The sequence below is a fragment of the Rhinatrema bivittatum genome, chromosome 8, assembly GCF_901001135.1.
Source record: "Rhinatrema bivittatum chromosome 8, aRhiBiv1.1, whole genome shotgun sequence".
Classification (NCBI taxonomy): domain Eukaryota; kingdom Metazoa; phylum Chordata; class Amphibia; order Gymnophiona; family Rhinatrematidae; genus Rhinatrema; species Rhinatrema bivittatum.
The window spans coordinates 199,799,176-199,812,260 of NC_042622.1; the positions used below are offsets into that span (position 1 = coordinate 199,799,176).

A 13,085-nucleotide genomic window follows, 5' to 3' on the forward strand; every position below is an offset into this window, starting at 1 on the left:
AGACTTGAACGCTGGTCTCCTGGTTCATAGCCCACTGCTCTAACCACTAGGCTATTCCTCCTCCCCCAGATACCCTCGTTCTCAGCCTATTACTCCAACTACTTAACCACACCTCCTCAATCTAGATCACAGAGGTGTGGAAAGAAGGCCATCTGCACTGCATGCCTCCTGCTACAGCACAGGCTGCAGGCATGTGAAGGCAGCTGACAGTAAGGCAGGTCATTTCAGTCACAATATTGTTTTGGAAGGGTTGTGGTTCAATGCAGCCGGGTCCAGGTGGTCTGGACAAATTCTGAAGAGGAGAAAGCCAGAAACTGCCACCAATCTAGTTGGCTTAGCAAACAGTCACCACTCATCAATGGCTCCCACAGCAAGTGCTCTATTTAGTGCTTGGGCACATGACAGGCAGTCGAACCGCATTGACCACTTCTGGAAACAGGACACTGGGCCCGATGGACCCCTAGTGTGACCCCGCATGAAAATGAAAGATAGCTGCTGCAAAGGGCATCTGGTGCAGCACAAATGGTTAATAAGAATGGATATATATGCACTGCTTGGTTAAAATGCCCTAGTATAACTTGTTTGCTTCCAACCTAGGCTGGCATGCAGGCAGGCACGCACAATATGCACTCTGCCAATACAGTAGTGGCCCAGCCAGATGAGGCCGCTTGCCCTGCACTGACTGCATCGATAGGAGGAAGGGCTTGTGCCATATTGATAGCAGGGGAAGGAATTCCACGATGCAGCACCTAAATCAAACTCAGCCTCTGCTGCAAGACCCATATGGCCACACTCCCAGATGAGCGGGGGGAGAAATGGACAACTACAGCCACATGAAAGGCTTGATGTCTGGCGCCCAGGCCTGGAGCAAGTGGCCTCCCATAACCCCAACAGGGGATACTGGCATGACCTACAGGCAACTGAGCAGGGAGGGAACTTCACCCTAGCTGCCACATAACCGACCCCGCTCAAGAGGCTGTCCAGCCCCACTAGGCCCCGGCATCCAAAAAAAAGTGATTATATACATTTATCATTTTTTCTTCATTTTTCAACTTTTAACATACTCCTTTCTAGTTATGTCACAGTGCCATTGTGATAGTTCACTTTACTAGCCCTCTAAGTGGATCTGCAAGCGAATAATTGTTAGAACACAGACTTAGCTCATTGTGTCAATTTCCAAGATGTTCTTTAAAGATACACTGTAACACAAATCCCCCTGAGGAAGCCATCTTGATGAAACAGTGGCCTCAGTTGGGGTATTCTGTTGCACACATTGTATCAGTGTATACTTTTGTGGGGATATCTTGTTGTACATATTGTATCAATGTATATTCTGCAATTACAATTTGTACTTTTATATTTAGGTATAGTTGAATGACTTGCATTTTATTGTATCAGTGTTTGTAGGAATGTATGGCATGTATGTGAGATATGGGTTATATGTTTATAACTGATGTATTTGTTGTGTCAATTTGTTAGGTCAGGGTGATGAGCATTCTAACAGCTATTAAGTTCATGTTATAAAACTGAATAGTTTTATACAGTATGATAAGGTGAAACACTTAATAAAGAATATTTTGTGTTAAGAGTTAACAATTCTCTATTTACTTGCATTTATGTTCTTTGGGAATTACATCTGTATTCTCTCTACTTCCCCTGAGAAAGAAACACATTTCTTCTCAAATCAGTGCAACAAGCATACTTTTGAGAGATTACAGCAAACCATTTTTCTTCCAATCAGACTAAAAAATAAAGCTTCACAATAAGATTAATGAGCCTACAGTGATCATCCTAGGCAGAAAAACAGGACCACAAAGCTCGACTCCAGCTTATTAGGTTATTACATCAAAATTCATACTTCTTGAAATAATCAGAACACATAACTGGTCCACATATATGCTTGAGGAGGTAATTTTCATAGAATTTTTGCATGAAAACGTAATGCAAATGTCATAGCAATTTTCAAAAGCCCATTTACACGTTTACCATGCACTTATGTGCACAAAACCTATTGACAATTCAACAGTATATCTCATAGCAATTGTCAAAAGCCCACTTAAGCACATTTATGCACGTAAATCCCAGTTTTAAGTGTGTAAATCCTTTTGAAAATTTCCTCCTTAGAAAAGAAACCTTACATATTAGATTCCTAAATTGACTGATCTGGATAAATCTCATTTTGGTTTCTTTTGCGGTTGTCAAAAAGCATCACCTAAAATAATTTGCAATTATCTAGAACTTTATCCTTGCAGTATTCAGAATGGCTCTCAGTAAATACCATGGCTGCACTACAGCCCCATGAAAAATTCTACATTTCCAGAAGCAATGGCCAGTAAAAGCCATCAGCAGTTACTTCTGATTAACAGTTAAATCATTCAAGGTTTGAATACTAGTTCTTCCGTTCTGAGGATTCAACGATTTATGCTTCAGATCTGTCAGGCTATTGTACTTGACCAACTTGTTACTGTATCTCAGCATGATTTATTATACATTTCTGGACAGTTTTGCCAAGGATTTTATAGCCCAATTTGTAAATTTTCATTACTAATTAGTGCCATGAGCTGTAAGCAACTTGTTCAGCCCTACTACAGGATCTCTTTAAAAATAAAAGATTTCACATAGTTCTAAAAAAGATTCAACACAATTTATGGCTAAGAGCATGTACTGCCAAACATTCAAGGGCACAAACTTTTAAGACTGAACAAACCAACCAGGGAGCTCACAACTTTGAAAAAGATGTTTTAAGTTTCAGTTTGTGTATGTGAAAAATCTCAAGACATGCTAGCTGATGTGTGCTGCTGGCTACATTAGTTTGGCACAAATCAAAACCATTTTTAATTACCAGTAAATATATGCCTAAGTAGGAGTAAGACCACATTAACTCAAGGAAGTGATATGTGGACATACTATGTTGCTCTTGTCATGTCCCAGGTCACTTCAAAAATAGGAGAGGACATGCACTTGGCATCATTACTCCCTCCAGTATATATTACATGCTCTGTAAATAAAAAATATACATATTGTAGTATTTAACCTGTCATTAGAAACATTCAGTTTGTTTGGAGAGCTACATGTTTTTTGGGGGTGGGGAGGGGAGGGATTACTATAAAACTAGAAAAATATGTTCATGTGCAATCTGCTTTCATCAAGTTCAGATACAGAGCCAAAATGGTGCATCCTGTATAAGAAGCTAGCAGAAAGAAACAGAATATATGGCAGATAAGGACCATTAGGCCCATCTCATCTGCCCAATTTAATTCCTGGTGCAATGCCACAGACCCAAGCCATATGAAATATTCCATGCTACACAGCGTGGAATATCTCTGGCCACCTGCCTGATCAGGCACATTAAGATTAGTCCATACACAAAATAATTTCAAGTTTCTGTATATAAAGCAAAAGAACTGCAATCAATGCCAACCATTCTGCACCACTGATACAGCATACTACCTGTTTCTTAAATTTTCTGGATTAGCACTCGTCTTCCATTCACCTTCTGGATCACTGACTGACCCGTATCCTTTGCCCCCTTACCATGCATGGTTCTGATGCATTCAAAGCCCTGGAAATCCCATAGCTTTATGGTCATATCAGCAGAGCAGGAGGCCAATAGTTTGCCGGAGTGGTCAAACGATATATCCTGTACAGAGTCTGTGTGTCCCTTAAGTGTGCGTTCAAAATCTCCCGTCTCATAATCCCACACCTGTCGCATGAAGAGAAAATGAGTTAGCAGAAATCAAACACCCAACACATTCGCCAGTCCTACATTTGCACTCAGCAGGCCAGTCTGGCACTTCTCTGAATAATTAGAAAAAAAGACAGAAGGGCTGACCTAGAAAAATCACAAAGCTGGGAGAGGAAATTAACCACACTCAACTTCTATTAACTGGTCTTAATTGCAGGTTTTTAAAAAAAAAATAAGACATTATATGCACCAAAATAATGTAAATAAATGTTATTTAATGAACAGTTAAGTATACAAAGTATGTTCATTCAGATGGTTTAAAAGTAAAATATTTTATATTCCTTCTAGAATCATTCCACGATCCTCTGTCAGTAGAAGTCTTCTTTCTCCAAGTATTGTTTATCTATCATCAATGCACTTTTCCGTCAATATAAACTGGATGGGGTATACCCTCCAGTTTAGAGGGCAATCTCTTCTCAGACCAACTTTGGTCTAGTAGGAACCTTACATTATTCTTTAAGCTGATTCCCACTTCATAGTTAACAGTCACCAGCTTTATAATCTACTCGCTTCCCATCAGCCCTGAAAACAGATTCTGGAAGTCACTGCTTCACCTCAGCTTTTCAACCTAACAGCATTATCCCGCAGACACCATCAAATGGGCTGGAAAGCCTTTTTTTTTTGTAAGACAATCTTAAAGGGTGTCAACAAGTAATTAGTATGGGAAAGTACAATTTACTCCTCATTCAATTAATTTTGAACACTTCCTTTGAACAAAACTAATTAGACTGGTACAGACAAAAGCTAGTTCATGCTATATAAATGAAAGAACAGCTTTCCAGTCCTCAGCAACTGAATAAAACAAGCCAATACTCGAGTGCTTTTCAGACCAGGCGGTCAGTGTCAGAGTGAGCAGAATATATCAGATAGATTCTAGACATATTTTGGTTTCTCGAGTTTTTAGAAAAGCTGAACACTAAGGATATGCTACCTCCGTGGGAACCTTTATTCTATAGAAGTCAAAGTGATCATTAAGCAAATATTCAAGGAAAGGCTTGTAGGCAAGAGGAAGCATATATGCATGCATAAATATTTTCCTTTTAATGAGAGGAATTGTAAACAGAAAAAAAAAACCGGCCTAAAGTCCCAACTTCAGAAAATGTAAAGGCTACACTACCTAAGTGAGTGCATCACCCTCGTAATTTTATGTGGACACGATAAAATAAGGGAATCAAGCATCCACGACATTGAGATTCACATTTTAAAAAGCGACTGGGTGTTGCGGAACGCTAAGTATGCTCACTTAATCCACACTTGAAGTTCATGGCATAAACATACATCAAATTTGCCTCTCTTGACCTAATCACAAAGGGGCCGATGCAATACAGTGCACTCAGCCGAGCGCATTGTTTAACCCACTGTCTGACACGGGTTAAAAAGGTGCTAATCCACCCCCTAATGCAATAGGGGGATTAGCACCTATTTAATGCGCGTCCGACGCGGAGTGAATGAGTTAGCGCTCATCACATGCAAATGCGTGTGAATGAGGCAATTACTCATTCACTCTAATTGCAAAAAGATAAGTGTGTGTCTCAGAGACATTTATCGCTCAGATATTAACGCCTGCCTGGAGCAGGCATTAATAGCTGAGCGCATTGAAAAGAAGTACAGAAAAGCAGAAAAACTGCTTTTCTGTACTTTTTTTTTTTAAAGTAAAAAAAATAAAATAACTCGGCAGCCCACAGGGGGGGGGGCGCGCCATGCAATATGTAAATTAGGGGGTTGTGCTAGGAAGGAGGCACTAGGGTCAATTGCGCGACCTTAGTGCCTCCTTGCTAACACGACCCGCCACGGCTGCCGGTTATGAAGACCGACACCAGTAAACTCTGCGTCCGTTTTCATAACCGGCCGTCTGCCAGTAACGAAAACGGCCACCGATAAACTCTGTGGCCGTCTTCATAACCGGCAACAAGGAGGTGCTAAGGTCGCGCAATTGACCCTAGCGCCTCCTTCCTAGCACAACCCCCTAATTTACATATTACATGGCACCCCCTTGCGGGCGCCATGTGTACATTAAGAAAGCGGGCACTGAAAAGTCAGCACCCGCTTTCCGCAAAGATTATTGGATTGGCACCAAAGGTCTGCTTGTGGCTTTACAAAAAGTCTTTGTATCAGTAATTGAGAGCAACAGCCTTTAACGCTACGACAGCACTCACCCCACCAGTTTAAAAAAGCCTTCCAGTCTCAGTTTCTCCAATTAAAACGGGCTTGCACTTCATTAGAAGATGTTTGATTGCTTCAAAGAGAGGGGATATTCACTATCAGTTATTGCAAAGCCTATAAATGGGCTAGGTATTGCCACAGAGAATGGCAGTTTCTACTACAGCAACACGATTCCTCCATGCTAACTTGTGTTTTACCTTTTTCTACAGATGTTCACACTATATGGACAGCCATCTTCAGACTGGCACATTCTCCAATTACATCCTGAGTTCATAAAGCCCCCACGTATTGCTTATACACATGGCAAACATTTGAGAGATAAACTAATGAAATGCAATTTTTATCAGAAATTTCTCTCATGATTTAGGCCATCACAGGCCCTGTGACTCGTGTTTAGTCTGCCCGGTATCTTTGGATACCTCTTCTATCTTTGTCTCTGTGGGAAAACTATACTATACAGTTACATCATGTAACAGGCTATACCACATCTGATGTAATCTATGAGATGATCTGTGCCCTTGTGACCTGATTTGGGAAAGACTTCAACATGTAGGTAGGTGTCCGTATCTTAGAACGTAAGTAGCTGTACCAAAAACCATTTGACAGCTCCGCTGGTTTCCCATTGCCTTGCATTTCATCATGCATTTTCATACTTGTGGTTTAATGTCATTTATGTAGGGTTTAAGGACTGGTGGGGCAGTGACTTCAAAGCTTTTCAAGTCCATGGCTCCCCCGAGATTAAATGCAGAACTTGAACTGGCCTATTTTCTTTAAAATATCAATGGTCTTTTTTTTTTTTTAGTCTGCACTAGTCCCCCGTTTTGCATTTCTGTTTTCTGATACATTATGACAATCAATTTCTGTGTTTCAGAACCAATGGTTAGTCACATTGTACATCAATTTCACCACCTTGCCTTTGGATTTAAAGCATGTCACATTATGACGAACCTTTAGTGAGATCCCGTTTTTCTTGAGACTGGCTGGACTGTACTGAGATTCTGTGACTCATGATGGTTGAAAACTGTTTGCAGATTAGTTTTTTTTTTTTCCTCTCCCCTAAATTCAGACCGATGCAGTCATCTTTCAAAACATTGGCTAATATTAGGCGTTTCATTAGACATTGAAAATCATATTTATTTTATTTGCTAACAAAAATGTTTTTTGAAATGGTACGCAGTAAATGATTGAACAGTCTGCTGGCGGCGTGTTTTAACCGCAAGTTGACAGCTTTCTGATACCCCAAATTAATATACAATTTCATCTTTAATTTTTTTTACTTTGCTTTTTTTTTTTTTTTATTAACTATCAGGCATTTGGATGCGCGTTTGATGCGCTAGCTTTACCCCTTTCTGTGCACCCTCAGACTTAATATCATGGTGATATTACATTGGAGGACCCAAAAGTAAAAATATTTAAAATAAAAAAAACAATTTAAATCAGCCCGCGAGTTGAAAACCGGACGCTCAATTTTGTTGGCGTCCGGTTTCCGAACCCGTGGCTATCAGCGGCTTTGAGAACCGATGCCAGCAAAATTGAGCGTCTGCTGTCAAAATCACTGACAGCCTCTGCTCCTGTCAAAAAGAGGCGCTAGTGTCCTTAGCGCCTCTTTTTACCGCGGGCTCTAATTTGAATAATTTTTTTTTCTGAATTGCGCGCACAGGAAAGTGGCCTGTGCGCGCGCTGAGAGAACGGGTACTTGCCCGCTCTGCAGTGATTTTTACTGTATCGGCCTGTATATTTGAGCAGCTTAGTCTATACACCTTTTTAACCAAGAGATATGCTAAGTGACATGGAGCATTACTTAAGGTAGTTACCAGAGTCCTTGAATTGCCATAATCAAGAGTGGAAAATATTTAGGGATTATAAAAAAAAAATAAATAAAACTTTAAGCACCAGTCAAAAATATTTAGAAGCCAGAGGGAAATAATTTTTATAGGAACATAGTAAATGACAGCAGAAGAATATTCAAGTGGTCCATCCAGTCTGACCAGCAAATTATTTTTTTTAAAGGATACCCCAGTTTTTTCTTCATTTCCATGTTTTAGCAACAAGGGATTCTCTGTTTATCTCATGCCCTTTTGAAGTCCAATATTTTTGTTTTCACCATTACCTCTTGGAGAGCACTCCATGCATCCACTAACTTTCTGTAAAGAAATTTCCTAATGTTTTCCTGAGTCTACCCCCTTTAGAATTCAATCGCACGACCTCTAGCTCTTTCTTTCCATGAGAAAAGGTTTGAGTGATATGCATCTAATACACTTTTCTAATAACCTAAAAGTATTATCTCCATCTCTCCTCTCCTCCACGGTATACATATTCAGGTCCTTCAGTCTTATATGGTTTTTGATGCAGACCCCACACCATTTTGGTGTTTCCCCTCTCGAATGCTTCCACCCAGTCTATCTTTTTTTAGATCAGTTTCCAGAACTGAATACAACACTCTAGATGAGGCTTCACCAATTATCTGTACAAGGGAATTACCACCTTTTTCCTGCTGGTTATGCCTCTCCATATAGCCCTGCATTCCTACGACCATAGCCACCATCTTGTCATTGCTTCGCTGCCGTCAGAAAGTCAGACACTACCATCCTGAGGTCTCTTTCCCTGTCTGTGTACAGTCTTTTGCCCACATCATATACAGCTGCTTTGAATTTGTGCACCCCAAATGTGCATGACTCTGCACTTCAGTACTGAATCCCAGTTGCCAAACTTTCGAGCGCTCCAAGTTTTCTTAGATCACTTAATTCTCTCTACTCCTGCAGGTGTTTACTCTGTTGCATATCTTCATGTCATCTGCAAAAAGGCAAACTTTTCCTTCTAACCCATCCACAGTATCGCTTAAAGATACTGAACAGAACTGGCCCAGAACAGATCCTTGTGGCATTTCACTTCTGACTCATCTCCTCAGAGTAGGTTTCATTTACCAGTACTTGCTGTCTGTCCATCAACTTATTTGTAATCCAGTCCACCACCTTGGGACCCAAGCTTTTCATTTTGGTCAAAGAGCCTCCTATGCAGGTCAGTATCAAAAGCTTTGTGGAAATCTAGGTAAATCACATTAAGTGCTCATCCTTGATCTAATTCTCTAATCACCCAATTAAAAAAAAAAAAATTAAGATTCGTTTGACATGATCTTCCTTTGGTAAAGCCATGCTACTTTGCAACCAGCAACTCACTGGATTGTAGATAGTTCACTATCCTTCAGTAGTCTCCATTAATTTTCCCACCATTGAGGTAAAGCTAACTGGCCTACAGTTTACAGCCACCTCCCTGCTACTACTTTTGTGACATGGGACCACATTCACCCTTCTCCAATCTTGCAGCGCTACTCCCATCTCCAAGGACCTATTGAACAGGTCCTTCAGCGGACCCACCAGGACATCTCTGAGCTCTCTTAGTATTCTGGGATGCAACTCACCTAGCCCCATGGCCGTGTCCACTTTCAGTTTGCTAGTTCCACCCAAACATTATCTTCCATAAATGGTGTGGTATCTATCCCACCCCCACTGTTACTCTTGCCAACCAGCAATGGTCAATCAAGGCCTTCTTTAGTGAACCCCGAACTGAAGTATTTAATATTTTTGCACTCCATCTTTTTTCAACCTTTGCTCCATATTTATTTTTTCAGACTTATACCACTTCTGGACTGTTGTCTTTATCTGAAAAAGTGTGTCATCTCTCTACATCATTGATGATCAACAGCTGAGATTTTACTATCCTGATACTTATTCCTCTTTCAGCTTCTCCAGATATTTTTCCCTGTGGGTTTTTCTAAAAAAAAATTTTTTTTTTTTAAAGTTTTTGTACTTTTTGAATGCTGATCTTTTAGCTTTTTTGTAGTCACCTCCTTAGATAGTCACATCAGTTTCCTTTTCCTACATAAGTATTAGTTGCTATTATAACTTTTCAATTTGGTCCACTGTTCCACTTCACCAATCTTCTTCCAGTTCCTTTTCAAGGTACCTTTCCATTTTATCAAAGTCAATACTTTTGAAATCAAAGCCTTTGATCTTAGTGTGAATTTCTCTCTATCTTGGCCGTTACATCAAACCATACTGTCTGATGATTGCTAGTGCTGGGGGGACCTACCCAGATAGAAATACAATCTCCATTTGTGTGTACCAGGTCTCCCCTCGTGGATTCCATAACCATTTGCCTTAGCAGAGCTCCTTGAAAGCCATTCAAAATTTCTCTATTTCTTGCAGATTCTGCAGAAAGGATACTCCACTCTCATCCAGCAGATTAAAACCAGCAACAAGCAACATTTCACCTTGGCTTCCCTCCTTTTGGATGTCTTTGACCAGATCTCTGTACAGTTTCTCAAAATCGGATGCCTGTAAACCACACCAGTATAGATGGATGTGCCATATCTTTTTAATATAGCCCACAATGCTCCTTTCCCCAAATATCCTGCATTTCAATGCATGACAGACTCCTCCCCCTTTTCTGTCATCTCTATCCTTTGTCAATGGGTTTTAGCCCAGTATGGCTGTATTCCAATCATGAGACAAAGAGCTATGTATCTGCAACAGCAACAATATTCAAGCCCGACTATCTGGAATTTTATTAGACTATGAGTATTTGTGCTCATAGCTTTCCAGATATTCTTTCTTGGCTTGCTTTTTGGCCCTTTGCTTAGGAGTGGACTACTGAGCTGAATAATTTTGTTATTTTCTACACCTAGTTCCTGTATGTGTCAGAAGCGACATGCCAAGTCTATTTGTCTTTCTTCTGTCAGCCCCATCTTCTAGTTTAAATGCCTGAAGATATACCTGAATCTCTTAATAAGGATCCTTCTTCCTGTCATCTTTCCATAAAGCCTTTTACAATTCCATACACAGCTCCAGTCCCCTATATACCTAAAACCTCCTTTACATTATATTTAATATGCATGTGCATATTAAAGTTGACTATGGTTTAGTCTTTTTCCCCTTTCTGTGAACAAGTAACACTTTTGAAAAGGCAATAGTCTTCACCCTTGTGTCCAAGCTGTTTCCCCAGAACCTGGAAATTGAGAAATTACTACTTACCTGATAATTTCCTTTTCTTTAGGATAGTCAGATGAATCGAGAACAAGTGGGTTATGCATGCCTACCAGCAGATGGAGACTGAGCAAACTGACATCAGTACTCATACCCCTGCAGTGACCTCAGACTGCTAGTATTCTCTCCAAAAGCAATTGTGCGCAGACTAGCAAAAAAATGTGATTAAAAATAGATAACCATATAAATACTCAGCCAACAAGCAACACTGAGCTCAGAGAAGAACATAAGAATACTATTCTAGGAACTGGAGTAACACCAGTAATTCTTGTAACATGTAGGCGCACAAGAGAAGCAATACGTAACCATATGGCAGCCAAGGGAGGGAAGATGAATTCATCTGAGTTTTCTTTAGGACAGTATCAGGTAAGTAGTAATTTCTTATTTCTTAGCATCCAGTCAGATGAATCCAGAACAAGTGGGATGTACCCTAGCTACTCCCAAATAGGGCAGGAGGTTGCCGTGGTCCAGTCAAAACTGCATGTGCAAATGCCACGGCCTCCCAGGCCTGAACATCCAGGTGATAATACTTGGAAAAGATATGTAAGGAGGACCACTTCACAACTCAGCGTATGTCGACAGTAGACAAAAATCTAACTTCTGCCCATGACACTGAGTCTGAGTGGAATGAGCCTGAACCCAACTACGTAAATGCTTCCTAGCATCCATGCATGCAGCTGACACTACCTCCTTAATCCAATGAACTATTGTAGCCTGCAAGGCTGGTTCTTCTTGTCTACTATTGTTGTGAAGGACAAGCAGGCGATCTGACTTCTGCAAAGGATCAGTAACCTCCAAATACCTGACAATGTCTCCTGACATCCAAAGGGTCACAACAGATGATACTCCTCCCCATCTCTTTATCCACAGACAGCAGGGAGATGGTCTGATTCAAGTGAAACTCAGAAACCACCTTCAGTAAAAATGGATGGATTAGTATGCAGCCGTACCACCCCTGGAATCACCTGGAGAAATGGCTTCCAGCAAGACAAGCCCTGCAGTTTGGAAACCCTACATGCTGAACTGCCACCAGGAACACCATTTTCAAGGTCAGCAGCCATGAGAGTGTGCCCAGCAGACTAAATGTAGGCCCACCAAAAAATCCAAGACCAAAATAAGACTCCATAGGGACACTGAAAACAGCAAAGGACAAAAATTGTTTTACTCCTTTCAGAAAACTGGCCACATCAGGGATAAGCCAACAAGGATCCACCATTTACCTAACCACTGAAACAGGCAAGGGTCACTTGTACCTTTAAGGAATTAAGAACCAAGCCTTTATTCAAGCCATCCTGCAAAAATTCCAAAATGAGCGTAATCTGGACCAAGGAAGGGAGCATCTCGATCCTCACACCAGGCCTCAAAACACCTGCCAAACCCACAGATAGGCCAAGGAAGTGGAGAACTTGCAAGCTCTTAGCAAGGTGGAAATCACTGCCACAGAACATGCACACTTCAGCAAGCGAGCCCTTTCAAGGGCCATACTGTAAGATATAATGGAGTCAAATCTTCGTGAGGAACAGGCCCCTGCTGCAAAGGTTCCTGTGCACCAGAAGTGGAAGAGGTAAATCCACCAGAAACCTCTCCAAAGTCACCTGGGTCAATCTGGAGCGACTAAAAGTACCAGTCCCCCGACGCATTCAATTCTTATTAGCTTTTTATACTGACATTTGTAGGCACATCATGCAAGTTCACATATAACTGAAGGAGGAAAATACAACACCGGCCATGGAGGAAAGGTATACAGCAACTTGTCTTTCAGTCAACTCCTGCACTAATGCATCGATTCCCAATTACTTTGGATCTCGTCTGCAGCTGAAGAATTGCAGAATCTTCATGTTGCGCACGAACAGGAGACCCCAGCGATTCTGAATCAGTTGAAATGTTTCATCTGACAATGCCCACTCTCCTGGGTCCAGACTCTCCCTGCTGAGAAAGTCTGCTCTTATGCTGTCCTTGCCTGCAATGTGCGAGACTGAGATCATCTGGAGATGCACGTCTGCCCATTCCATAAGTTGATCTATTTCCAGCGACACCTGTTAGTTCTTGGTACCTTGCTGCTTATTGATGTAAACTATTGTCTGACATTATGCAGATGAAGGACCTTGCATTCTGCTACCGAACTGTAAACATGC

At 41.0% G+C, this 13,085-nt stretch overlaps 1 protein-coding gene across 7 annotated transcripts in view; it reads right to left on the reverse strand.

Moving 5' to 3' along the window:
- PAFAH1B1 (platelet activating factor acetylhydrolase 1b regulatory subunit 1) overlaps positions 1 to 13,085 on the reverse strand; it is a 253,167-nt gene that overhangs the window by 34,429 nt on the left and 205,653 nt on the right. For all 7 annotated transcript variants that reach the window (XM_029612510.1, XM_029612506.1, XM_029612508.1 and 4 more), the window contains one exon: positions 3,535 to 3,703. In XM_029612510.1, coding sequence (XP_029468370.1) covers positions 3,535 to 3,703 — 169 coding nt within the window. The remainder of the gene's footprint in view (positions 1 to 3,534; positions 3,704 to 13,085) is intronic.